Below are 26,438 nucleotides of genomic sequence, written 5' to 3' on the forward strand. Positions count from 1 at the left end.
TAAGTGCGAATGCACTTCTTAAGCGACCCTGAATCACGCGTCCACCGCCGTCCGTCCGTCCGCACCACATACCCACTTTGGGCGATTGGCCAAGAAGAGTTCGTAATTTCTTTAGCACATACCCACTTAGGGCGATTGGCCAAGTAATCTGAATCACGCGTCCACCGCCGTCCGTCCGTCCGCACCACATACCCACTTAGGGCGATTGGCCAAGAAGAGTTCCTAATTTCTTTAGCACATACCCACTTAGGGCGATTGGTCAAGAATCGGGCGTGAGAAGGGCTAATGCACCCGCTTAAAGGAGTACTGACACGAAATTTCAAAGCTGAGATCCGCTCTAGCAATCAAGTACAACGACAACACAAATAGGTGTCTGTGCATGGCACATACCCTCGTGGGGGATTGGCCAGGAATCGGGCGTGAGAAGGGCTAATGCACCCGCTTAAAGGAGTACTGACACGAAATTTCAAAGCTAAGATCCGCTCTAGCAATCAAGTACAACGACAACACAAATAGGTGTCTGTGAATAAATGCATCATTCTTTCTTTGTAGTTGTGTGTGTGTGTGTGATCTCTCTTTCGCGAACATTACCGAACCGCGCAAATTCAACTCCTGCATTGGCACTTTCACATTCTTCCCCTCGGGCAAATGCGGGGAAATTTTTTTTAACGTGGACATGTTCGACTATAGAATGTCACAAAAACACAGGGGGAGTCCCCCCTGCCCACGGTATTGCATCCTCCATTGCATATTCATAAAAAGGACAGACCACCACAATTCGTACGCTTGTGGTTCATAGTGCATTATTATCATAAACACCATCACCAAAAAAGCCATTTTGCTGCACCAACTACAAAGGCCCCTAAATGTTGTTTTGTTATAATGGGGAACTTGCTGTCTAGGGTGCCGTTATTAAACATGAGAGGAACCACATGCATTCATATCTAACCACTAAAGATATACTCACCTAAGAGACACAGAGAAATTCTTTGAAGCTGGAATTATTTTATTTTTAAACGTGAATATTCTTTTCTTCTTTTCTAAATAGCCAAGTTGCGTGTTGTTTTAAACGTAACAGTTCCTAGGTTATTGTTTTGTGTCTTAAGGTTGTTACCAAAAATGAGAAGATATATTCTCTTCCGAAACAGTCATTGCATTGTCTCTCCCTCTTTAACTCGCTCCATCTCGCTTTCAGAAATAGAGGTTGGGAAATCCAATACCCCGGCCATTTCTTGAAAAGAGCTCGCAGTGAAAAGAAGAACCTGCTCACAATTTGTATAACAAAAACTTTATAGTCATGACCTTCCAAATAACGTTCATGCCGATAATGATAATATTTCTGCTGCTCTGATAAGGTGTGCGTGCTTTATGGAAGGTCACAATCTTTCCATAATTCCATTATGTCACTTCCACCAGCCTTACGAGAAATGTACTCCTGCATTACTGCCACTTGTTTTGCCGAAAAATGGCTTTTCCAGTCACCGACAATCCCCTTCCTGGCACTGTTCTCTATTATAGGCTTCATGACAGCTTCCGCCTCAATCATTTGCGGAGACTTTTTGATGTCTTGATTAACCCCTGTCGCCGCATCAGAGTCCTTTGCAACTATTTTATCTGCCGAAATGATGCTCTTTGTCTTCTTAAAGCTATTCAGTTCGCATACCTTTTCTAGCATAGCTGGATCGTCTCTCAGTACGTCGCCGTACGTTTCAACATCAAGAAAGTCGGCGATTTTTAAAATCAACCCAGGCATGTCCTTTTTGAGGTTCTCGTATGTTAAAAATAGCACATTTTCATCCTTTCGGTGCTCATACCAAGGCAGTACATGCGCAAAGTAGTCGCCATACGACACTTCTCCTTCGACGAACATCTCAAAAAACTGATCGAAGGTGCCATTTTCAAAGTTAAAGAAAGGGATAGCCTTCGTATGGTAGTAGAAAGACACGCAGCAGTCATATGGGTTCCGGGCGACGTATATGTACTTCGCCTTGGTTGACAAATTCTGCAAGCTGATGGGCAAATGCGTTGTGATAACTCTAGGCTTCGGTATAGCAGTAACTGCTTCAGCTCCGACCCATTCCATTATCGGCATAGTCTTTCTTCGCTCTTCCACGCTCAGGAAGTTCTTGTTTCCTTTGGTGAGGATGCTGTAGACAATCTGCTGCATCCACATCGTGCCGCATTTGGGATACGTAGTTATCAGCAAGTCGTCATCCGCAGGTCGGAATGAGAAAGCAGAGCGAACGTTTTGATCATTGAATGCTCGGCACAAAGGCAACCCGTCGATCACCTGGTAGACGTCTTCAAACTTTGGATCCTGCAGAAATGAATTGAGATTACATTCTCGGACATACTTTTCGAGCAGGGCCGCTTTTTCTTTTTCTTTCATCTGAAGTTTGAAGTTTGAAGTTTACTGGAGGGGTAAGCATACATATAAATGTACAGATAAGCGAAGTACATGAGGAGGTCCCACAGTAAGAACTGTCGGGGGGACCTCCTAACACATTGTGGATACGATGATGCATAATATGTAGCAGACAATGGGCGCTATGACAAAGTTTTAAATACAATGTGTAGCATGAACAAAGGGAACGAAAACACTTTACCCAATTTTGAAAAAAATAATGAAGATAAAGAACAAGTCTTCAATAATTAGAAGAGCAGGACTAAACCATACATAAAACAACGTTTTCTTTAGGGGTTGTGTAGATCTCCAATTACACTATAGGAGCAGGGACACTGTTATTACACATATAACGTAAAATTCAACAAAGCAGCGGGAAACAAGCAGAAAGTAAAAAATGAACCTATTTAAATTTCCTAATTACACCTATATCTAACATGGTCTAGATAGTTCAGTAATTAGGTATTTTTTGGTTAGTCGGCAAAATGAGCTCGTCATGAAAGATTGTTTAATTTCAGGGGGAATTGAGTTTCACACGGAGACACCAGCAAATTTAGCAGTCAATTTCCCGTAGTTTGTGCAAGCTTTGGGTAAGTGAAAATTCTCACGCGCAGAGAACGGAGATTTATTATTAGTAGCAAAAATTCAGGGGTGAAACTTTCTATGCGCACATCGTGATTAATGAGGCGAAACATGATGACTGTAAACTTCAAAGTAAATATTTCATTAAGGGGAAGTATGTTTACGTCAACGTATAGGGGAATGGAGCGACAAAGGTAAGGACTGAACGTCATTAGCCGCACGGCTTCGTTTTGGAGGCGTCGTAGATTATCTAGATGTGTGTTGTAGGTGTTTCCCCTAGATGATAAGCAATATAAAAGATGGCTGTGAATGTGAATGTAAGAATAGTATATTGACAGGATAAAATGTTGTGGAAAGTATGGTCGTGCTTTCAGAATGACATGAATACCAAAAGAAACCTTTTTTAACAAGAGGCTGCGCATGAGCATGAAACTTCAGATGTTTATCCAGGATAACACCAAGAAACAGAGTGCTATCAGAAGAAGGTATTGTGTGATCATTTAATACAACCGAAAGAGGCAAGGTAACCGTTTCCTGTGGGGAATAAAATGCCATAAATGTTGTTTTTGTAGCATTCATTGGCAGTTGATTATGTACGCACCACTGGTGAATGCTGATAAGGTTCGTATTTAGTGCATTTTGAAGTGCCATCTGATTGCTGTTGGACGTAACTATAGTGGTATCATCCGCATATTACAGACATTTAAAGCTTTGAAGCACACTAGTCAAATCATTAATAAATAACAAGAAAACTAGAGGTCCCAGAATTGAGCCCTGATGAACACCCCTGGTAACTATTTTTGCGGAGGAAAGGTTACCGTTAATTTGCACTATTAGACGTCGATCGATCAAATAACAACGAAAGAGTTCAGAAGGAGGGCCAGAAATGCCAAAGGATTCAAGTTTGTGTAGCAAGATTGAGGGGTTAATTGTATCAAATGCTTTAGTAAGGCCAATAAAAACAGCACCAAAAAGTAAACCCTCATCGATGATATCTTAAATTCGATCAGTAAGATATCAGAAAGAAAACACCTTAAATGTAAAATAAAAAAATAATTTGAGCCCTAGTTTTCTTCTTGTGGGCGAAAAAAAAAGACTTCTTCAGTTTTCGCGGTTTTTCAAGAAATATTGTTGTAATGAGGCGTCGTTGGTCGTATTTAGTGCTTTAACAGAATAGTACTCAGCACAAATGAAATTTAGTAAAATGGCTTCTTTGTCTTCCTGGCAACCTCACTGTCCCATGTCTCCTTTCAAAAAATGGACCACAATCGTGGCCAGTAATTTGACAAGGGGCCGTAGTACAGCAGGGGTACGAATAAATTTGACCAGTTGGAGATCTTTAACGGTGGTTGAAATCTGGAAGATACCGGTGTTTTTTTTTTTCATTTCTGCTCGTAAAAATGTCTTTGGAACATAACTTCGGAGAGGGAGATTCGTCTCCCGGAATTTCTGTCACCTTTCGAAGCGAGAGCATAACGTTGTACTGTACTGTACAATATGAAGAGTTGGTGTAATCTGAGTAACCCATATATGCCCAAAACAGCTCTTGGTTTTGTTCGCATCAACATAAGAACCGCATATACCGGTTGTCCCAGCTGTCATGCACTAAGATTTTAAAACACAGAAATGGCGTTCCTTGAAGAAAACCTATCGCATAATGTTTTCAGTACTGCGGACTAGCAGACCGCACTTTTTCATAATTGAGATTATATTATTTATTGTAAATATTTATCCTACCAATTAAGGTGTCAATGAGGCACTTATTGAGGCACGAATAGGCACAATGAGGCACAAATAGGCTGCCTCTGAGTTAGCCAGGATAAATAAAAAAGAAAGAAAGAAGAAATTGCGGCCGAGTTCCTGCCTTATCTGCCACAAGCGCCCCGGAAACTTGGAGCCCTATTCATGACTTCATAAATTCACGGTGATATCGCCATGCCGGAAACTTGGAGCCCTATTCATGACTTCATATATTCATGGTGAATTCGCCATGCCAACTTTTAAGAACTTAAGCTATCAGTGACGTTATACACGTGTAGTTAAGACTACATGCAGCGTAATTTTGACGCTTATGTCATGAAGATCCTAATCAAGCTATGAAATATTTCGCCTAAAAGATAATAAAAGACTTAGCATGCCTTGCAGGATAGACGTGCATTGCATACAATTCATTCTGCATAATATGCAGAAACTTCACAAAAGTAATGTTCCATAATCTCGGGACAGCGCAGCAGTTTAGGATAGGGGGCCAGGGAAGTGGTAAGCGAACATATATGCTTAGGCCAAGTTTTAACACCGGATCGCAACCATGAGGCAGAGATAATTAGAAGTATCAAAATGGGGTGGAGTGCATACGGCAGACATTCTCAGATAATGAATAGCAGCCTACCACTGTCCCTGAAGAAGAAAGTGCATCACCGCTGCATCTTACCGGTACTCACGTACCGGGCAGAAACTTTGCGGCTCACTAAGAGGGTTCACTTAAACTGAGAACGACTCAGCGGGAGATGGAAAGGAAGATGACAGGCGTAACATTAAGGGACAAGAAGAGAGCGGAGAGGGTCAGGGAACAAATTCCTGTTAAGGACATATTAGAATAGATTAATAAGAAGAAATCGACGTGGGCAGGGCATGTAATGCGAAGGCAAGGTAGCCGTTGGGTATTAAAGGTAACAGAGTGCATCCCTAGAGAAGGCAAGCGTTGCAGGGGGTGGCAGAACGTTAGATGGGCAGATGAGATCAAGAAGTTTGCGGGTACAAATTGGTCACAATTGGCACAGGACCAGCGTAATTGGAGCATAATGGGAGAGGCCTTTGCTCTGCAGTCGGCGTAGATAGGCTGGTGGTGGTGATGATGATGATGATGATGAGTGTGATGGTGATGATGATAATGATGATGATGATGACGACGACGACGATGATGATGATGATTATGATGATGATGATGACGATGATGATGATGATGATAAAAATTAGGACTGCCGCTTAGGCTGGCAAGAGAAACAGGCTGGCAAGAGAAATTGGCGTCCACTTCACAAGGCAATCAAGTAACTTTGGTCCAAAAGCGAGCAAAAGGTGGGTGTTGAGCTAAAAGACATCAGACAATGTTGTTTACCGTACATATTCATCTCTTTCAACTGCTTTTGCTTAGTAACATAGTTGAGCTCTCTGCTTCAATGCAATCTTAGTTGCGTTATCACTTACCCGGCCGCCACCGCCGCCACGCTATCATCTGCTGCTAAGTTACAAGTTTACGGCGTGATCACAGAAAAAAACGGTCAGGACCATAGGTTGTCTCATGCGGTAAGGACAGCAAACAACTAAGCTTGATAATGCCAGAGCGTAGCGATTTCACCGAATCACTCATTCTTCATGCTCGTTCTCAATCTGCGCGGTAATGAATAAAACACTCAGTTTTCCTTGTTATTTTTCTCTCGAGGTCCATCGTGTGACCCACCAGCGTACTATGAGGAGTATGGACAAATGCCATACGCTGGGTTCGCCTTGTCATGGAGAGGCTCAACTGCCTTCTATTGTTATGGTTACGCAGAACAATTTTTATTTTATTTCCAAATGTAAAAAAAAATACGGCACGTTATTTGTAGGCGCCGTGATCGCTGACTTGTAAAAACACACAAAACACAAGTTAGCCTGAATGGGAATGTTTTGGCTGGAATACGTCTTTTAAACTCCTCCCGGCAGGCGGCCTGCTCGCGCGTGTGGTAGCGTGAAGGTGAAATAACGGGCAGTTTACACCGGGGGCCACAAGCCGTCGTAAATAGGCGTATTTACCACGATTGTACCTCTTCACAAAACGCAATATCTAGCTGTGAATACTGCGTTTGTCCAAATGGGAGTTTTAAAAACTCCCACGCCTCCTCTATCTCCTTCTCCTCCTCCTTCTTCCCTTCCTCCTGTATGCATTCTTACAAAATGGCTGCTGTTAGTGTCGTCGGTCGTGTGAGCTCCAGCGTCCCCGAAAATGTATTGTCGATGTGAACTTGCGGCCCAACGAACGCATGTGAAGTGCTTCCCAACAATCGAAGCTCGTTGTGAACATTGTGGAACCAGCCTGCACTGACGTGCGACACACAGCAACGTAGCCTCCGTGTCACCGACCTTCGAGCCGACGGAATACGCCAGCGAGCCGACGCGCGGCCTAAATGCAGTGATCGCTGAGAGCGGCTCGTTAAAAACAACGCGGTTGTGCCTCTGCGAGGTGGTTGAAGGTAAGATTTTCACGTTTTTATTGTAACCAACATTTTGGGAGAATTGTGCCCCTTCTATTATCACATAAACTCAGCATGTTTCACAACTCACTGCATGTGCGATTCTCCGCCACTGGACGTGAGTGTTGTGCGTGAAAGACGGCGCCGTGCCCGGAAAGTCAGGGGGGAGGCCGAACGGTGTGAAAGCAATGCGTATTTGCGCGGGTCTCGAGCAGAACACTCACTCATTCACACTCGCGAGCAGAATGAAAACCGTCCGAACTGTGAACGGCTGTTATGTGTTTTTGTAAGGCTTTGTCTGCGGCTTATTGGCAGGCGAAGGGGAAGTTGGCTGGTCAGACGTCGCAGGGCGGCCGCTTTTCTTAAGAAGTACGTGTGGTGCGCCTGCTACGAGGTGCGCCTGCCAGCCGCGCCTGCTAGGAGGAGGGTTACTGCCGTGTGCCGCCGGCGATTAATTGCTTTCACTGGAAAGGCAGAAGGTCGGGGCGCTGTTGGAGCTCTCCGTGCGCTATGCGCGTGTTACTATAACCAGGAAACGCCATTCGAAGGAGCATTCTGTAGAGTCGACGGACGACTGCTTATTTTAAAAGCGGGGGGGGGGGGGGGGGGGGGGGGGGGGCGGTGCAGGCGCAGGCGTCACACCGACCAAAATTTTTATTAACTTTGGGTGAGGGGAGACAGGCGCAGTGCCGGCGGTAAAACCTGAAACTCGCTCCCAGAACACTTCACGCACGGAAAAGAAGGAAAGAAGGCATTTTGAGAAGTTGGTCACCACAAGGGTCGTGCTCCCTTTTGAACAACAGAGCACTTCGTTTTGACGAACTAGTGAGCGTAGGTGTCTCGGACGGAAATGTAAATTTCCGTAGCTTTAAATAAACATTCAGACATTAAGGAAAGTTTGACACAAGGGTGACAAGTTCAGCGTCCTTACATGTCAGATGCCCAATATGCTTCTGTATTTGTTTCCGAAGATTTAAAGCGTTCTGCTATCCATCTTAGGCATGTGCTGCTGTGGCTTCCTGGGGAACGTGCCAGGAGTTGCGGCAAAATCAGTGTTTGGGAGGCAGGTGCAAGCAAATAGCGCACCGACGCCATCCTGAGCTCATTGTTTGCAAATGGCCTACATATTTTTCGTTGAGGAGTGTTGTAGTACATAAAGTTCTTACCAAGATACCCTGTGTTCTCGATGTAGGTGTTTTGTTGATTCGGTGTTTTTGTTGTGTTATTAATGTTCACACCTATATCGTATTTAGGTAATTTTTATGCAATAAATTAACTTTTCACATTTCGCCATTCAACGTTTGAAGCGGGAAAAGACTAGAAATTACGCAACCCTCAACAAAAAATGAAAATGTGGCCTCTGCGCTCAATAAAACTCCCAAATACAGTAACAAATTCCTCTGCAGCGCTCATATCAAGCGCACGAAAACAAAAAAATACCTCGAATTCAGGCCAAAACTGCTCCCAACGCGCCTCCTGAAAACTCCCAGTTGGAGGAAGCAATACACTCCCAATGGTACCCCTGGAAACTCCCATTTTAGTGGCACTAAAATGAAATTCCCATATGCTAGTGAAAAAACTGCGGCAATATTGGGAGTAAGGTGAAACTCCCATTGGAAGGAGTTTTGCAAAGTCCGAATAGATACTGAGTTATTCAACAAGCCATTTACTCCCATTCCGGCTTATTTGTGTTCTGGGTGCAGTCAAAACTAATGTTTCTTTCAGTAGGAAACGGTTTTAAACGGCGCGTCATGAGAAACTGCACCGGTTGCAAATTCACCGGGACTTCACGGCACAAAGGTCGGTGAAATTTTTTGCCGTATTTTATGTCGGCAGAAGCCGCTATTTGCAAGCTGTTATGTGATCACACGTCAGTGTTACGCAGGCTGAAGTTACAAATGTATGACAGAAGCGTTTTCGCCAACTATTTAACTTACGTCACGTCTTGTTAGCCAATCACAGAGAGGGTGTGCCGTACAAGGCGTATTTTTGTTGAATAGCAAAGACAGACCTGCGTTGTTATGTCCGCTGCATTTCGTCTAGTTTTTCATTGCTCGCCAAGAATTATGTGTTTCAGTAGAGAGAAATAAGGAATACTTTAAAACTGCGACTAGTAAAACTGCGACTTCATGAAACGTCAAAATTACGAAAGCACGCAGAACTCCTTTGTAAACCGGAAGCACGTGACGGAAACTGAAAGCCAATCAGAAAAGACTTCCGGTGAATTCAGAGTTCACCGTGAATTTACTCCGTCGAGAATAGGGCCCTTGGTGTTTCTGCTCCTTCGTTGCTTTTAATTATCACGATGAAGCGCAGTCTTTTCGGGCGTGTAAGCGGGAAAGCGGTTGCTTTCATTGGGCTTATTTGAGGGCGCTGCTTTATGGGGCGGGTGGTATTGCCATCACGTGGTATTTTTGGTATTTCGTGCTGCCTGTTTATCTGACACAGTAAATGAGTACGCAATTATTTCGTTGCAGAAAATACCGAAGTCACAAGCCTCTACGTACAAGTGCCTCATTTTCACTTCAATGCTTAGAAGAGTACTTGTACAGTTAGATCATTATATTACGAATAAGTAATTAGGTATCATTAACTAAAAATACTGCCGCTTCTCCAGAGAGCCACAAACATTACGCACTAGGTTTTCTTCGGGTAACGGAATCGCTGTTCTTTAAAATCTTGGTGCATGAAAGCTGCGAAACTATTAATACCAATTTGCATTCCTTAATGTGCATCAGGTCTTGCATTGGAAAAATTTGGCATATTAAACGCACTACTACATGTTTTACAAGCACAAGTTTTGAACGTGCTCTTTTATGCTAATATTTGAAGTAATCTATACATGACCCGAACAATTATACACGGAAAACCCTGAAACGCCAACAACATTTCGTCATAAAATTGCTCTGACTATATAAAGTAATCCCTCGTTACAAGAACTCGCTTTACTCGAAATATCGCTTTATTCGAAAATACTTCTGGTCCCAAACCAAACACAATCATTTTAGTTCACATTACTCGAAGCGCACAACCCGCTTAAGCTTCACCCGCTTAAGCGAAGTGTCGAGTCGAGACGGCGTCGCCCAGCGGCGTCGCCGAGCGGCGTCGCCGAGCGGCGTCGACACAGCGGCGAGTCAGGCTGTCAACATGGCGGGTCAACGCAAGCTGGTGTTTCTCCGGCGATTTTTTCGAGCCGGTCATGGTCGGTTCACCGCATCCTAGTTTAGACTAACGGTCCAACTGCATGGTAGGGCCACTGAATTTTGTTCCTAGACATAGGTCAATTGCGTAGATAAGATGGTGTGCGTACACCGACACTTGTTCCATAGAATCAGCAGTGTCGTCGACAACAGGGCGCCAAAACACTCCTGTGTCGCAAACTTAACGGCTGCACAGCTCGGGAAGAAAATGCCCAGTGAATATCCAAAGCCCTAGTGAGAAACCAGTCAGTTTTGATGATTGTGCTGTGTACCCACAATAAGCGGTTAATCATTTTTTCAGCTCAACAAACACAACCTCAAACTCGAGCCACTGCGTTCACGGCGCTTTCCAGCGCGAAACTCTCGTAGCGTTCTGTGGCGCCCGCAGGCCGGTATAAAAGTGTCCACTGCCACTTTTATGTGCGGCTGCCGTAGCGTCAGGCAAGGGGTGGCCAAATTGGAGCAGGCGTTGATCGCGCCCAACAAGAACTTGAATCAGCCAAAGCACACTGCCTTTTTTCTACCTGAAGAAAATTTTGCTTCACTGAATACGTTTTGCTTTGATTCCTCGCTTCTGTTGCGCAATTATAGCTCAAACACTTCAGGTTTCCTCGAGTTGTCACTTACATCGAAACAGTGCTTATAACGAAAAGTTTAGACTTCATTATAAAACGGAAAATAGTATATATATTGTCACGTCCGGGACAGGTTTATTTGCAGAACGTTGGCTCTTGAAGCGGAGGGAAAACTGGTGCGCAGATTGTCCAAACCGTCGAGAGGTCCCAGCTTCTTTCTTCTCTTCCTCGAACGTACCCGTTCTCCTTCTTCTTAAGCTTGGAGGATGGAGTTGCTAGACTAGCTTAACTACATTCCACATGCGTGACACTTCCCCGGTCGCAGACGAAGCCCTCTGGGCGAGTCACTGTGCAGTACGGGAGTTATAGCGTTTCAAGCGTGCCACGTGCACAACCTGTGTTTTCTTGCATGGTCGTCCACTTGTGGCTACACGTGATACCAGGTAAGTAACTTCACTCACGCGTTTCAGGACAATGAAGGGACCAACGTAATGGGGAAGGAGTTTCTTGCACAGTCCACGTTTACGCGGGGGGGTCCAGAGCCACACGAAGTCACCACGGGCGTAAGCGAGATCGGAGTGGCGACCGTTCTTGAGCAGCCAATGTGCGTAAACGCGCAAGGCGGCGTGCTTCTTCTGCAAGACAAAGTGTCTTAGCCACTGAAGGCTCGTCGTGTTCTTCGAAAGGGAAGATGGTGTCGAGGAAGCTGCGAGGGTTGCGGGCATAGAGAAGGAAAAAAGGGCTGTAGCCGGTAATTTCGTGCTTTGCAGTGTTATAAGCGTACGTAAGAAAGGGCAAGAGGTCGTCCCAATTTTTGTGGTCGGAGGCAACGTACATGGCGACCATATTTGTCAGTGTGCGGTTGGTCCTTTCGGTGAGGCCATTCGTTTGAGGATGGTATGGGCTAGAATGACGAAACTGCACTTGACAGAGGCGAAGGATCTCTTCAATGATGTCGGCGGTGAACTGACGGCCACGGTCACTTATGATGACGCGAGGGGGTCCATGGCGAAGTAGAATACGTCTAAGCAGGAATTTGGAGATTTCCGCTGCGGTAGCAGATGATAGTGCGGCGGTCTCGGAGTAGCGCGAGAGATAGTCCACGCACACAACAATCCAGCGGTTTCCTTTCCATGAGCGCGGGAACGGGCCTAGCAAATCGATGCCAATCTTTTCGAAGGGAGAAGTTGGCGGATGCAGCGGCTGAAGTTTTCCTGCCGGAATGGTTGTGGGAAGCTTGTGCCGCTGACATTGTGTGCAAGTCGCCACATAATGTGGTGTTGTTTTATGCATATTTGGCCAATAAAAACGTTGTTTGGTGCAATGCCGCGTTCGCGCTAGTCTCATGTGGCCAGATGTGGGGTCGTCGTGCGTGAAATTGAGAACACTGTTTTGAAGGCTTTGCGGTACCACGAGCAGAAGGCGGCAACCAAAACCAGAGTAATTCGTTGCGTACAGTACGCCGTCGCGCACGCAAAAACGGCTAGCTCGCCTTTCATTACGAGCAGACTCGAATAGGGACTGTGGACTCTTGTCTCGGCGCTGTTCAATCTTGAAGGTTCCGACGTCAGGGAATGGGGTTGAGAGCGAAGCAAGATAGTCGTCAAAATGGTCATCGTCGCATGCAGTGGTTTCTAGCGGCAGTCGAGAAAGGCAATCGGCATCAGCATGCTTACGGCCGCTCTTGTATGACACGGTGAAATTATATTCTTGCAAACGCAGGGCCCAACGTACAAGTCGGCCGCAAGGATCGCGAAGGTTGATGAGCCAGCATAGCGAGTGGTGGTCTGTTACGATAGTAAATGGGTGGCCATAGAGATAGGATCTAAATCTTTGTGTGGCGAACACGACAGCGAGGCACTCCTGTTCGGTCACTGTGTAATTCTTTTCTGACTTGCTTAGTGCTCGACTAGCGTAAGCGATAACGTGTTCACTGTGATGATGGCGTTGAACCAGTACGGCCCCTATTCCAACACCGCTGGCGTCGGTATGAACTTCGGTAGGAGCCGAGGTGTCAAAGTGCCGAAGTATAGATTCTGACGTCAAAAGAAGCTTCAGCTGACGGAAAGCGGTGTCACATTCAGACGTCCACGTAAAGGGAACATTTTTCTGAAGTAGCGAAGTCAAAGGGTTGGCTGTGTCAGCGAATCCAGCTATAAAACGGCGGAAATAAGAACAAAGGCCTAGAAAACTTCGAAGCTCCTTGACAGAACGTGGCTTGTGAAAATCGCCTACTGCTTGGATTTTCCGCGGATCAGGCCTGACGCCGTCTTTATCGACCAAAAGGCCCAGCACAAGCGTTTGGCGGTCTCCGAATCGGCACTTCTTAGAATTTAGGACTACGCCAGCTTTTTCCAAACAGTCAAGAACGGTGGCTAAGCGACTGTGGTGCTCCCTGAAGGTTCGTCCAAAAATAACGACATCGTCTAAGTAGCACATGCATATTTCCCACTTGAGCCCGCGTAGAATCGTATCCATGAAGCGTTCAAAGGGGGTCGGGCATTGCAGAGCCCAAAGGGCATTACGTTAAATTCGAATAGTCAATCGGGCGTCACAAAAGCAGTTTTTTCTTTATCCTTAGGGTCCATGGGAATTTGCCAATAGCCTGATCTCAAGTCAACGGAGGAAAAGTAAGATGCTGAATGGAGGCAGTCTATGGCTTCGTCTATGCGGGGCAGCGGGTAAACATCTTTCTTGGTTATAGCATTGAGACGTCGATAATCTACGCAAAATCGCCATGAACCGTCCTTTTTTTTCACAAGAATGACAGGTGCTGCCCAGGGACTGCAGGATTCTTGAACCACGCCATTTCTCAGCATTTCCTGGACTTGCTCGTTGATTACTCGTCGCTCGGACGGGGAAACGCGGTAGGGTTTTTGGCGAATTGGGCGTGCTCCTCCAGTATGTATTGAGTGGTGAGTCCGAGTAGCAGGAATTACAGGACACCGTTCCAGCTGAGAAAAATCGAAAACAACCGCGTGCTTGGAGAGAACATCGACTAGGGCGCGGCGTTCATCCGGTTCAAGTGACTTATTAATCATGTCGAGAAGCTTGGAGGAATCCATTGGGTGAGTGTGAACGGATGGGCCCGACTCTTCAGTTAAAACGGCTATCGAAGTGGATGTATACTCAGTTCAAGTGGCAACATTGAGACCACGAGGTAACATTACTGGTTCGCTGGAATAGTTGACTGTCCACAACTGGGACTGACCGTGGACAACTGAAATGGCGGCACGGGGAACTAGGACGTTCTTCTTGGCACAATTCCGGGTTGTAGGCTCCACTTTAGCGTCGAAATCACGGACTGGGGAGCCCGGCCATGCACCTCTCACAAATAGGGCACACCGCGCGGGAATCATTGTGTCCTCTAAAACGCTAAGTGCGCTCTGATGGCAAGCAGTGTCTTCAACAAGTGCAGATAGAGCAGCCCCATCAATGAAAGTTTCTCCATTTTTACAGTCAACTTTGGCACCACACTGCTTCAAGAAATCAATACCAAGTATCACGTCGTGGGTAGAGCGTGGGAGCACTGTGAACTCCGCCGTGAAGTACTGACCTCCGAAGCAAAGAGTCACCGAGCATACGCCAAGCGGTCGCAGTGACTCACCACCTACACCGTGAAATGTAGCCACCTTGTCCCAACTAAACATCACCTTTCGACCAAGCCTATTTTTAAAATCAGCACTCATCACAGAAACTGTAGCCCCTGTATCAACTAAAGCCGTTGTTCGAACACCGTCAACCACAATTCCAAATTTGTTTTTGAGCATGAGAACGGGCGAAGGTAATTCCATCGTAGACGGTCTGGTCGGAGGTATAGTAGACCTGGTTTGCCCAGCGACCTCACCTCCATTGGTCGCGCCATCTAGTTTCCCGGCGGCGGTGACCTACGCCGAGGCGAAGGTCAACGTCGCTGGCGAAGGATAGGCGGTGTAACGCTGCGGTCTGAAGCCGGTGAATCGTGGCGTGCCAGTGAATTGTGACGTGACGGCGGTTGTCCCCCGGGAAACGAGCTCGTCGGCCAGTGGTCATCGTAGCGGGAATCCCCAGCCTCAGAGCGGTAGAACACGCTTGGGGGCTCGTACCTTGTTCCTTGGCGTCGACGACGGCAGTAGCGGGATATGTGGCCTGCCACGCCACATTTGTAACAAACAGGCGGTTCGCGCTCACGGCCAGTGGTGTATTCGTCATACCCGTCATGGAAACGTGGAGGATAATAGGGTCATTGGGGACGGCGACAGGAATTCTCGGGACCGTCCCTGGCTGACTCGTGGTCAAGAACACGTCGAGAACTTTCTCTCCCAGTGACGAAGTTCCGGTCATTGAAGCCGGCGTTGGAGGGATGGAGAGTGTTAGCCTGCAGTTCTTGGATGAAGTAGTCTTCACGTGTATGCCCGCGGTCGATATTGTCTTGGTATGCCTGGTGTCGCGCCAGTTCTTCGCGCACGATGCGGCGGATAGTGTCAGCCAAGTCAGGCGGAGGGTTATCGTCAACACTTGCGAGGGTGGTGACGTTGGTCAAGCGGCCGAACTTGGGGGTAATGCGGCGGGTTTTCAATGCCTCAAAGGTACGACATTGCTGGATTACGTCCGCCGCGGACTCCAGTTTTTCCCGGCTTATCAGGAAATGATAGACGTCTTCGGCTATTCCTTTTAAAATATGGCCTACTTTGTCTTCCTCCGACATCTGTGGGTTGATGATTCGACATAGCTTTAGTACTTCCTCGATGTATGTGCTACACGTCTCGCCGGGAACTTGAGCCCGCTGAAGCAGTGTCTGTCTGCTTTCTTCTTCTTTGCGGCGGAGTCGCCGAAACGGGCTAATATCTCTTCCACAAATCGGTCCCAAGTCGTAAGCTTCTCTTCCTGGTTTTCAAACCACGTGAGCGCTGTTCTATTCAAGGAAACTACAACGTTCGAGAGCTGAGCAGAGGCGTCCCAGCGGTTGTAGCGACTCACCCTCTTGAAGTGTGTCAGCCACTCCTCAACGTCCTCTTCCTCTTTCCCCCAGAAGCCTCGTGGTTCTCGATGGGGATGCCAACTGGCCATTGGCGCCGTTTGCGGCTGGTGATTATCACCGCGCGGAGGCATGGTACAGAGCGGTGGTGGCAGGCCCGCAAGACGTTGGCTTCGGCACAAACCTTGTGGTTCCGTTGTTGCGTACCCAGCACCTCCACCAATCTGTCACGTCCGGGACAGGTTTATTTGCAGAACGTTGGCTCTTGAAGCGGAGGGAAAACTGGTGCGCCGATTGTCCAAACCGTCGAGAGGTCCCAGCTTCTTCCTTCTCTTCCTCAAACGTACCCGTTCTTCTTCTTCTTCTTAAGCTTGGAGGATGGAGTTGCTAGACTAGCTTAACTACATTCCACATGCGTGGCAATATATATATATATATATATATATATATATATATATATATATATATATATATATATATATATATATATATATATATATATATATATATATATATATATATATATATATATATATATATATATATTGTAATGAAGAGAAGTGAAAGGACTAACGGACCTCGATCTTCCAATCCCTGTTCGGGTATGTGCCGGAAGCATCAAGCTGGCATCATCTCTGTGCGTTCTTGTGATCAGATCAGCGATCCCCTATCCGGTTCACCTGGAACAGCCTGCGCTGCTTCCCGCCTCTCGCTTTTAGTGCTTGTTAGCAATTAAGCCGCCTTTCAAGTGGTGGAGGTGAGGGGTACGAGGTGAACAAACCTGGAGCTTCGCAACCGCACCGTACCAATGCCCGTCAACCCCGTCGACGTAGGCCAACAGCCACCATCACCGGTGCCACCGGTCATCTGTGCCGGCACCATCCGTCAGCGTGACCCGGCCTTTTTCACCGGCAAAGGTGATTATGACGCCGAGGATTGGTTGTCCACATTCAAACGAGTGAGCGTCAACAACAAGTGGGATGACAAAGCTAAGCTGAGCAATGTCGAGTTTTACCTTAGGGAAGTGGCTGAGGTCTGGTTTCGGAACAACGGCAGGACCATCAAAACGTGGGGCGAATTCAAAACCCTCTTCGCAGAGGCGCTCGACAGGCCTGCGGTGCGGAAACTGCACCCTCAACAGTGTCTTCGCGTACGCGCGCAGCAGCCCGGCGAGAATTTCACAAGTTATATCGAAGACGTTGTGGATCCCTGCAGGCGTATCAACATGGATATGTCTGAGCAAGAAAAGATTCGACACATACTGAAAGGAATTGAAGACGACGCGTTTCAGATGTTGATGTCCAAAGACCCGAAGACCATGGCTGAGATAATTAAGCTCTGCCTAAGCCATGATGAGCTGCAGCGGCAGAGGAGTTTTGTTCGACAGTCGCTCGGAACGGGCGCAGAACTGTCAAGTTTATCGTTCAGTTCTGAACAAGCATCGCTTGAGATGAGGATTAAGGACTTCGTCCGGGAAGAGGTCGCTTGGCAACTTTCGCTGGTACCTTTTGTAGAGCAGCCTGCACCAAGTTTGCCTCAAGCTGTTCAGCGCACCGTCAGGGAGCAGGTCGCCGAAGCCCTATCACCTGCACACCAGTCAACTACACCCGCTGCCCCGCTGACTGTTCCAACCATGGCTACCATAGCACCGCCAGTGACCGCTCCGTTGACGTACGCCGAATGCGGGGAAAGGGCTGCCCCGCCACTTGTCCACTCCTTTGTCCCCTCATTTGGACCCTACATACCAGCGCCTGTGACGTTCACTCCTCAGCCAGTCTCCCAGTTCCGCTGTCCCGCGCCATTGGCTGTATAGCAGACAAATCCTTGGCGCACTCAGGACAACCGAACTATATGCTTTTCCTGTCGTCTCCCAGGACATGTAGCACGTTACTGTCGCCGTGCAATGCAGCAGGTTGAAGCATCTCATAGTCCAGTGTATTTGTCCCGCCAAGCTCCCCGTCGCGCACCTGCGGGACCGCCGTCACCATCCTTTCAATCCCACCATCAGACGTTCGCGAGTCACCGATCGCCTTCTCCTCGCCGCCGCTCCATCTCTCCTATGCGTCGTCAGTCAGCGCCTCATGGCGCGGGAAACTAATTCCCGCAGTTCCGGAGGCACAAACTGCGTACGTAGCAAAATGTCAAGGTCCTCGTATATCTCCGAAAAATGTCGTCGACGTAGTTGTTGAAGGAGTTCCTATTCTTGCTCTTGTCGATACTGGTGCCGCGATTTCTGTTATGAGTGTGAAACTATGCCGCTATCTGAAAAAGGTTATGACGCCACTGTCGGGACTTTCGCTTCGAACTGCAAGTGCTGTACATGTGTCACCACTGGCTGCATGCACTGCTCGAGTAGGGATCCAAGTCACTGTCTACACCATCGAATTCGTTGTTTTGTCTTCATGTTCGCATGACGCTATTCTTGGATGGGACTTCTTGTCAAGCCATAACGCAGTAATTGACTGTGCCAAGGCTGAGATTGAACTTATTGCTCAGAGCGATCCGCCGCTGTCTGAGCATTTGTTTGGTGAATGGAAGATTACCGTGGACGAAGACGTCGATATCACGCCGCTAAGTTCCGTAATGGTTGACCTTGCTAGTGCGCCCGTACCCGATGGACATGTCCTATTCACACCATGCGACCTTTTTGTTCGCCGGAAGGAGTTGCCACTCCCATTCGCGGTTCTTACAGTGCAAGGTGGGCGTACGAGAATGTTTATCTCCAATCAAACCCACTGTTCTTTCAGACTGCTCCATGGCGAGTCAATTGGCCATGTTGAGGCTGTGCGCTCCATCAGCCGCTTCGACGTTTGCGATGATCCCGCTGCGCTTTCGCTCACTGTCCTGGACTGGTCCATTTCTACAGACGCTTCACTGTCCGCCGACGTGTTCAAACTGTCCCTGGACGCCGATTTGGATCCCATACAGCGCACGCAGCTTCTCGCCCTTCTTAACAAGTTCCGTTCTTCCTTTGACTGTGCACAAACTCCGTTGGGTAAAACGTCAACAGTCACCCACCACATCGACACAGGCGATCATGCTCCCTTGCGAGAACGACCCTACCGTGTGTCGGGGACGGAACGTGGTGTTATTAGTGAGCACGTGGGTGACATGCTACAGCGCGGCGTCATTCGGCTGTCCCAAAGCCCATGGTCGTCGCCCGTGGTCCTCGTAACAAAAAAAGATGGGTCTTTGCGCTTCTGTGTTGACTACCGCCGCCTAAACAAACTTACCCGCAAGGACGTTTATCCGCTCCCTCGCAACGACGACGCTCTCGATTGTTTACATGGTGCGGAATTCTTCTCGTCCCTTGATTTGCGCTCGGGCTACTGGCAAGTGCCGGTTGCGGAATCGGACCGCCCCAAGACCGCCTTTGTTACTCCGGACGGTTTATATGAATTTAACGTCATGCCATTTGGCATATGTAACGCACCTGCCACATTCGAGAGAATGATGGATAACATCTTGCGTGGTCTGAACAACATATATTTCTTTGTTACTTAGATGACGTCGTAGTCTCTCCCGATTTTGACACACACCTAACTGGTCTCCACCAGATCCTGGCGTGTCTCACCGCTGCCGGCCTCCAAATAAACTTAAAGAAATGTCGTTTTGCTGCGCGCAAGTCGACTATTCTGGGCCACGTTGTTTCAAAAGATGGTGTGTCGCCTGATCCCGTTAAGCTACGTGCTGTCGCCGACTTTCTGAAGCCGACTTCTCGAAAACCCTCCGCAGCTTCATCGGGCTCTGTTCCTATTTCGGACGCTTCGTGAGAAATTTCGCTACCATCGTTTCCCCCCTAACAAGACTGCTGAACGGCGATAACGCTCTTTCGGCGTAGTCCCCGGATTGTGATGAAGCATTTTCTTCCTTGTGAAGTCTGTTAATCTCACCACCTATCCTCCGGCATTACGACCCAGCAGCTCCTACGGAGGTGCACACTGACGCCAGTGGCGTCGGTCTCGGTGCAGTGCTCGCCCAACGGAAGCCCAACTAAGACGAATACGTTGTAGCGTATGCAAGTCGAATTCTCACCAAGGCTGAGCCAAATTATTTTTGACCGAAAAGGAATGCTTGGCCATAGTTTGGGCGCTCACAAAATTCCGCCCCTATATTTATGGCCGCCCCTTTGATGTTGTCACCGACCACCACGAATTGTGCTCGCTGTTGTCTCTCAAAGACCCCATGGGACGACTTGCTTGTTGGGCCCTCCGTCTACAAGAATTCGACATTCGTGTTATGTATCGATCCGGCCGCAAGCATTCTGACGCCGACGCCCTCTCTCGCTCCCCGGTGTCCGCTGATACGGCGCACCTCAACACAACGGACTCTACCTTGTCGTCGCTTACTCTCTCAGACAAGGCTTCCCAGCAGAACGAAGATCTATGGATCCCTACTATCGTCGACTTCCTGTCTTCACCGTCGACCTTTCCTCAGCCTAGAGCCCTGCGTCACCAGGCTGCTCACTTTGCCATTCGCGACAACCTCCTCTACCGCCGCAACTACATGCCGGACGGCCGCCAGTGGCTCCTTGTGGTTCCACGGAGTCTCCGCGCGGAGATGTGTGCCGCTTACCACGATGATCCGCAGAGTGCTCACGCGGGACTCTTGAAGACCTTTACCCGACTTCATCAAAGATACTACTGGCGTGGCATGTACAGCTTTGTGCGAAGATTTCTTCGTGTCTGTACTGATTGTCAACGACGTAAGTCGCCTGTCCCAAGCCAGCCGGCCCGCTGCAGCCCCTGCCGTGCCCCGTTCGTCCGTATGAGCGCGTTGGCATTGATCTTTACGGCCCACTGCCATACTCTTCTTTTGGTAACCGGTGGATAATTGTGGCAGTAGATTACCTAACCCGCTATGCCGAAACAGCAGCGCTTCCCGCTTCCATGGCACGTGAGGTTGGTGCATTCATTCTGCACTCCCTCGTGCTACGCCACGGTGCACCACGGGAACTCCTAAGCGATAGGGGGCGTGTATTCCTCTCTCAGGCCATCGAAGCGCTCCTCGCAGAATGCAAAATTGTGCACCACACCACATCTGCCTACCATCCCCAAACCAATGGACTGGCCGAAAGATTCAACCGCACGCTTGGCGACATGATCGCAAAGTATGTCGCACCCGACTATTCGAACTGGGACTCCGTGCTACCATTCGTACGTAACGTTCGCTTATAACACGGCCGTGCAGACCACTACAAGTTTTTCACCTTTCTTTTGCTTATACGGACGGGAGCCATCGTGTACAATGGATACCATCCTTCCTTACAGCCCTGATCTGTCCGAATGCCATCTCCTTTCCGACGCAACGCGCCATGCAGAAGAGTGCCGCCTGCTCGCACGTTCGTTTACGTCGAACGGCCAAGCTCTACAGAAGCACCGTCATGACCAGGAGCACTCATCGACTTCTTACAGTGCTGGCGATCTCGTTTGGCTGTGGATACCATCTGCCACTCCGGGTCTCTCCTTAAAGCTCCTTTCTAAATATCACGGCCCCTACCGTGTCATCGATTCTTCCTCCCCCGTTAACTAGGTTGTAGAACCACTGAAGCCAACGGAAGACCTTCGCCGTCGCGGCCGCGAAACTGTCCACGTCTCTCGCCTAAAGCCTTATTACGATCCCATTGTGCTAAAAGAAATGAAAGGGGGCAAAGCACCTGGTGAGGATCAGATAACAGCAGACCTCTTGAAGGATGGCGGAGAAATTGTACTTGAAAAACTGGCAAACCTGTATACGCAATGCCTAATGACCGCAATGGTACCGAAATCTTGGAAGAACGCGAACATCATCCTAATCCATAAGAAAGGCGACATGAAGGACTTGAAAAATTACAGGCCGATCAGCTTACTGTCAGTCGTCTACAAGGTATTTACCAAGGTAATCGCTAACCGAATCTCTGCAACCTTAGATTTGAGTCAACCTAAAGAACAAGCAGGGTTCCGTAAAGGTTATTCAACAATGGACCATATTCACACGATCAATCAGGTGATAGAGAAGTGCGCTGAGTATACTGAACCCCTATATATAGCCTTCATAGATTATGAGGAAGCATTTGACTCGGTCGAAACCCTAGCAGTCATTCAGGCATTACGGAACCAGGGGGTAGATGAGCATTATGTAAGAATACTAGAGGATATCTACAGTGGGTCTACAGCTACCATCATCCTCCATAGGGAGAGCAGTAAAATACCTATAAGGAAGGGTGTCAGACAAGGAGACACAATCTCTCCAATGTTATTCACAGCATGCTTACAAAAAGTATTCAGAAAGTTGGATTGGGAACAGGTGGGAGTAAGGGTTAATGGAGAATACCTCAGTAACCTCAGATTTGCTGATGACGTTGCCTTGCTAAGTAACTCGGGGGACGAATTGCAAAGCATGCTTTCCGCACTGGGCGAACAGAGTAGAACCGTGGGCCTGAAAATTAATAGTATGCAGAAAACTAAAGTAATGATCAATAACCTCGGGACAGCACAGCAGTTTGATATAGGTGGCGAGGCAGTGGAAGTGGTAAGCGAATATATCTACTTAGGCCAAGTTGTGACCCCAGATCCCAACCATGAGGCAGAGATAATTAGAAGGATCAGAATGGGGTGGGGTGCATATGGCAGACATTCTCAGATAATGAATAGCAGCCTACCATTGTCGCTGAAGAAGAAAGTGTATGACAGCTGCATCTTACCGGTACTCACCTACGGGGCAGAAACTTGGAGGCTTACTAAGAGGGTTCAACTTAAATTGAGAACGACTCAGCGGGCAATGGAGCGGAAAATGATAGGCGTAACATTAAGGGAGAAGAAGAGAGCGGAGTGGGTTAGAGACCAAACTGGTGTTAAAGACATATTAGTAGAAATTAAGAAGAAGAAATGGACGTGGGCAAGGCATGTAATAAGAAGGCAAGATAACCGCTGGTCATTAAGGGTAACAGAGTGAATCCCTAGAGAAGGCAAGCGTTGCAGGGGGCGGCAGAAAGTTAGATGGGCAGATGAGATCAAGAAGTTTGCGGGGATAAATTGGTCACAGTTGGCACAGGACCGAGGTAATTGGAGAATAATGGGAGAGGCCTTTGCCCTGCAGTGGGCGTAGATAGGCTGGTGATGATGATGATGATGATTGTGCTGCACTCGCCGTAGGTCGCCAGGGTGGCTCTCTCTTCGGTGGAGGGTGATTGTAATGAAAAGAAGTGAAAGGACTAACGGACCTTGATCGTCCAATCCCTGTTCGGGTATGTGCCTGAAGCATCAAGCTGGCATCATCTCTGTGCGTTCTTGAGGTCAGATCAGCGATCCCCTATCCGGTTCAGCTGGAACAGACTGCGCTGCTTCCCGCCTCTCGCTTTTCCTGCTTGTTAACAATTAAACCGCCTTTCAATTTATATATATATATATATATATATATATATATATATATATTTATATATATATATATCTGTTAATAAATAAATGTTTGTGGTTTTGCTCACCTGTTTCATTTGTTGCTTCTCCATGATATCTTAAAACTGGCGTTCGATCCTGCAAAAAGTGTATACATACGGCATGCACTTTATCTTAAAAATGGAGTCATCCAGCAGTACAAACAAGTCGTTCGCTTCATGCCCAGTTGTAGTATCTTAACTTGACAGTCCCTTCTTTATTTGCTCTGGAATATGGGAACAGACACAAAGCTGAAACAGGAGATGGAATGGGAAAAAACTTCTAATGTGAGCGGGGTTTACACAGATGGATGCCTCAGGTGCATAATGTGGTGCAGGCAGCAGCAAATGACCCCCAAAATTACACGCACACAATACTGCCTGCCTAACCTTACAACAAAAAGGAGAAGGAATTGCAAGGAGAAGCAATAAACCCCAAAACACAATCTAGTGCAAGGCTTTCGTGCTTGCATATGATCCTGCGACCCGCGCCTTCATTCCACGATGGAGGCGCGAGTACACAATGGTGGCGCGAGTACACATTGCGCAATTTCGCCTGGCTTTCATCGAAAATGCAGTAGTGACTGGTGCCGCTGTTGAATTGCAGTGAGCTTCGACGAAAGATCTATCGCCACTTTCGGCGTTTTGTAGGCGCGGTCGATTACGAAAGTACGCGTGGTCAACCGGGGACATGCGGGCCGTGTACGTTACCACCCCGCACGTGAAATATATCGGCAACCAATATTGCGCGGTTCACGCCCAGTAGGTCGCCGCTCTGGGCACTCGTGCACAGCACAACTTGAACACCCTGGATCCATGAGAATATCGCCAGCTATAATTGAAACGACCATCACCCTACCGCCGAAAAATGGTGTCGAACATTACCTAGTGACCAAATCTACGCCCGGTACAGAATAGAGTGGTTAGGTAGTTGGGCATATGAGAGCAAACGCCTCAAGACGGCCTTATGAACAAGAACAAGCTCGCCGACGACTTCAACTCAGCAAACACTCGCAATAAAGACGTATCAGCACACATGCCTCTATTAAATGCGGGGCCGTATCTTTGCCATTGACGTCGCCAGACCTAAAACAATGCAATGGCGGGGAAGGAATGGAGGCTTAGCTGCATCATACTGATGGTATTGGATCTTTTTCTGCACCCTTGAAACGTAACTCGAAGGACGCGTATACTAATTCTAACCACCGCATTCAATAACTCTCCAAAAATACATTCCCATCACTTCATCGTACATTTTATTGTGGAGTCCCTCAAGGGTATTGCTCAAAAAGGCAAGACTATTCGCCTTTCTTAGACCCAAAGCTGTACAATCTTGCATACAGGGACCAAAGCAAGGCATAGCGTTTCCCGGGAGAGCGGTTCGATGCCCCTTTGCTCTTATTCCGTTGCGCAATGTATAAATCCCCGCGTGGACGTATTGCTCGGCTGGTGGTACAAAACTAGTCCCTCTTAAATGCAACTCCAAGACAGTCTTCCTTCACGGTGCAAACACTTTCCACACCAGCAGAAAGATTGGACAAAGGGATCACCGCCAGTAGTGCCTAGGCACCTTCTGTATTTAAAAATGCGCCCATTTGCTCGAAAAAAAAGTTAACCAGCAAAGCTGGGACGTCCGGCCATTGTTTCGCATGTGACACGTAGACTACGCATGTGAAAGTAGGTTCTGGCTTGTGTTTAACGCTGTGGGCACGTTACGCTGTTACTGACGTGTGGCCAGTTGCCACGTTGGCTTCGCTACGTCCGAATCACCTCTGGATCCGCCCGCCGTTACGGCTTAAGCTCTGAGAAACACCTTCACTGCTTGAGCGCGCGCTCAGCTGTGTTGAACCTTCTGTTTTCCGTCTAAATGAACGTTGAGTTTAGTTCCATTTTTCTAGTTCCCTCCTCTGCCTGCCACATATTGCCTTATTTCCATCGTTGGGACATCTTCAGCAATGGTGATGACCTTGCGCTGTAGAACATCCTGTACACTACTTTATTGGCGCTTACATTACGACCGTTATATATTTTTAAGGCCTCAAAGTTTGTAATATTGCTTCAGTCTCAAACTCTGCCTCTGTATTCGGTAGGACATGTTGTTACGTGGCAAGGCGACATATGTTTACAACTATTTGCAACGTTTGGAAGCGTTGAAGTAACCTGAAGCGTAACCTGAAGTAACCTGAAGCGTAAGTTGAGATCCGAGCGTCGTTGTTCTCGTCCTCTTCCACCAGTGGCACAGCGCTAATAATATGTGTATCCTTAATAGAGGTTCCCTCATCACAATATCATGCCCTCTATGCGACACCTGAGGTGCTCACGTCTTCTCCTAAGGCTGCTGAATTTAGTGAAATGCTACAAAATCTTGCTCAAACAAAAAGTCATACATTGCAACTTCACCAACTCAAAAATGCGCTATAAGGACATCACATGACCGGGAACACAAACTTCCGAATGTGGTGCGACTTGTGCCTGTCTTTCAAAACAAAGTGCGTGCATTTGCTGCCATTTTTACCCCTGGAAGGTGTGGTTGGTCTGAAGGCGGTCAACTTAGCCCACATCGCACAATGTTTTCGTAATGCTATACCGCTTTTGCTGAAAGACATTTTTTGTCAATTACTTGGGCCACGCTTCGCTTTCACACTTTAAGTGAGTGGCTCTTGCATAAATTACACCGTAGAACGTTTAGCAACTTTACTTGCGGGCACCAGGAGTGAACAAAGCATTTTCTTGTAGCCACCGAGGCATCATGGACGCGCAAACAACAAAATGCATCTATTTAATCATATCGTCGTGCACCAATTGTGTGTCGAGAAACAGCACCCTGTTCACTTACCTGGTAAAAACATCGAGTCTAAATTTTGTTCCCCTAATCGAGTACTCAGACTAGGCACGTGAAATACGATGCTCATAACAAAACATATATATTTTCGATACAAAAAAAGCAAGATTGTGTATGCTTACCGAAAGTGAGAACAGATCCTAAAAAGGCTTTTGAGCTCCTCTTGTCGACAAAGCTCATGGTCCACTCGGCGGCGTTGTACGAATAGGTTTTTTCAACCTCGTACTAGCAGCTGTTA

The 26,438-nt window shown here is 47.6% G+C and overlaps 1 protein-coding gene across 1 annotated transcript; it reads right to left on the reverse strand.

Annotated features, from left to right (window-relative positions):
- Window positions 1-1,015: 1,015 nt before the first annotated feature.
- On the reverse strand, window positions 1,016-26,438 carry LOC144141981 (sulfotransferase 1C2-like). The gene is made up of 3 exons (XM_077673411.1): window positions 26,323-26,438; window positions 23,410-23,458; window positions 1,016-2,317 (listed from the first exon to the last, which is right to left on the reverse strand). Exons 2-3 carry the CDS (start codon window positions 23,431-23,433, stop codon window positions 1,367-1,369), a joined length of 975 nt encoding a protein of 324 aa, XP_077529537.1. The 5' UTR covers window positions 23,434-23,458; window positions 26,323-26,438; the 3' UTR covers window positions 1,016-1,366.

Source organism: Haemaphysalis longicornis, unplaced genomic scaffold (assembly GCF_048455015.1).
Source record: "Haemaphysalis longicornis isolate Haplotype H1 unplaced genomic scaffold, Haemaphysalis longicornis Haplotype H1 scaffold_6, whole genome shotgun sequence".
In the NCBI taxonomy this organism is placed as follows: Eukaryota; Metazoa; Arthropoda; class Arachnida; order Ixodida; family Ixodidae; genus Haemaphysalis; species Haemaphysalis longicornis.

Bases quoted from the DNA above. Each gene is read 5' to 3' on its own strand.
- LOC144141981 (XM_077673411.1), bottom strand. From the start codon at position 23,433: ATGGAGAAGCAACAAATGAAACAG. The intron at 2,318-23,409 runs GTGAGCAAAACC...TCATTTCTGCAG, and splicing joins AGAAGCAACAAATGAAACAG to GATCCAAAGTTTGAAGACGT.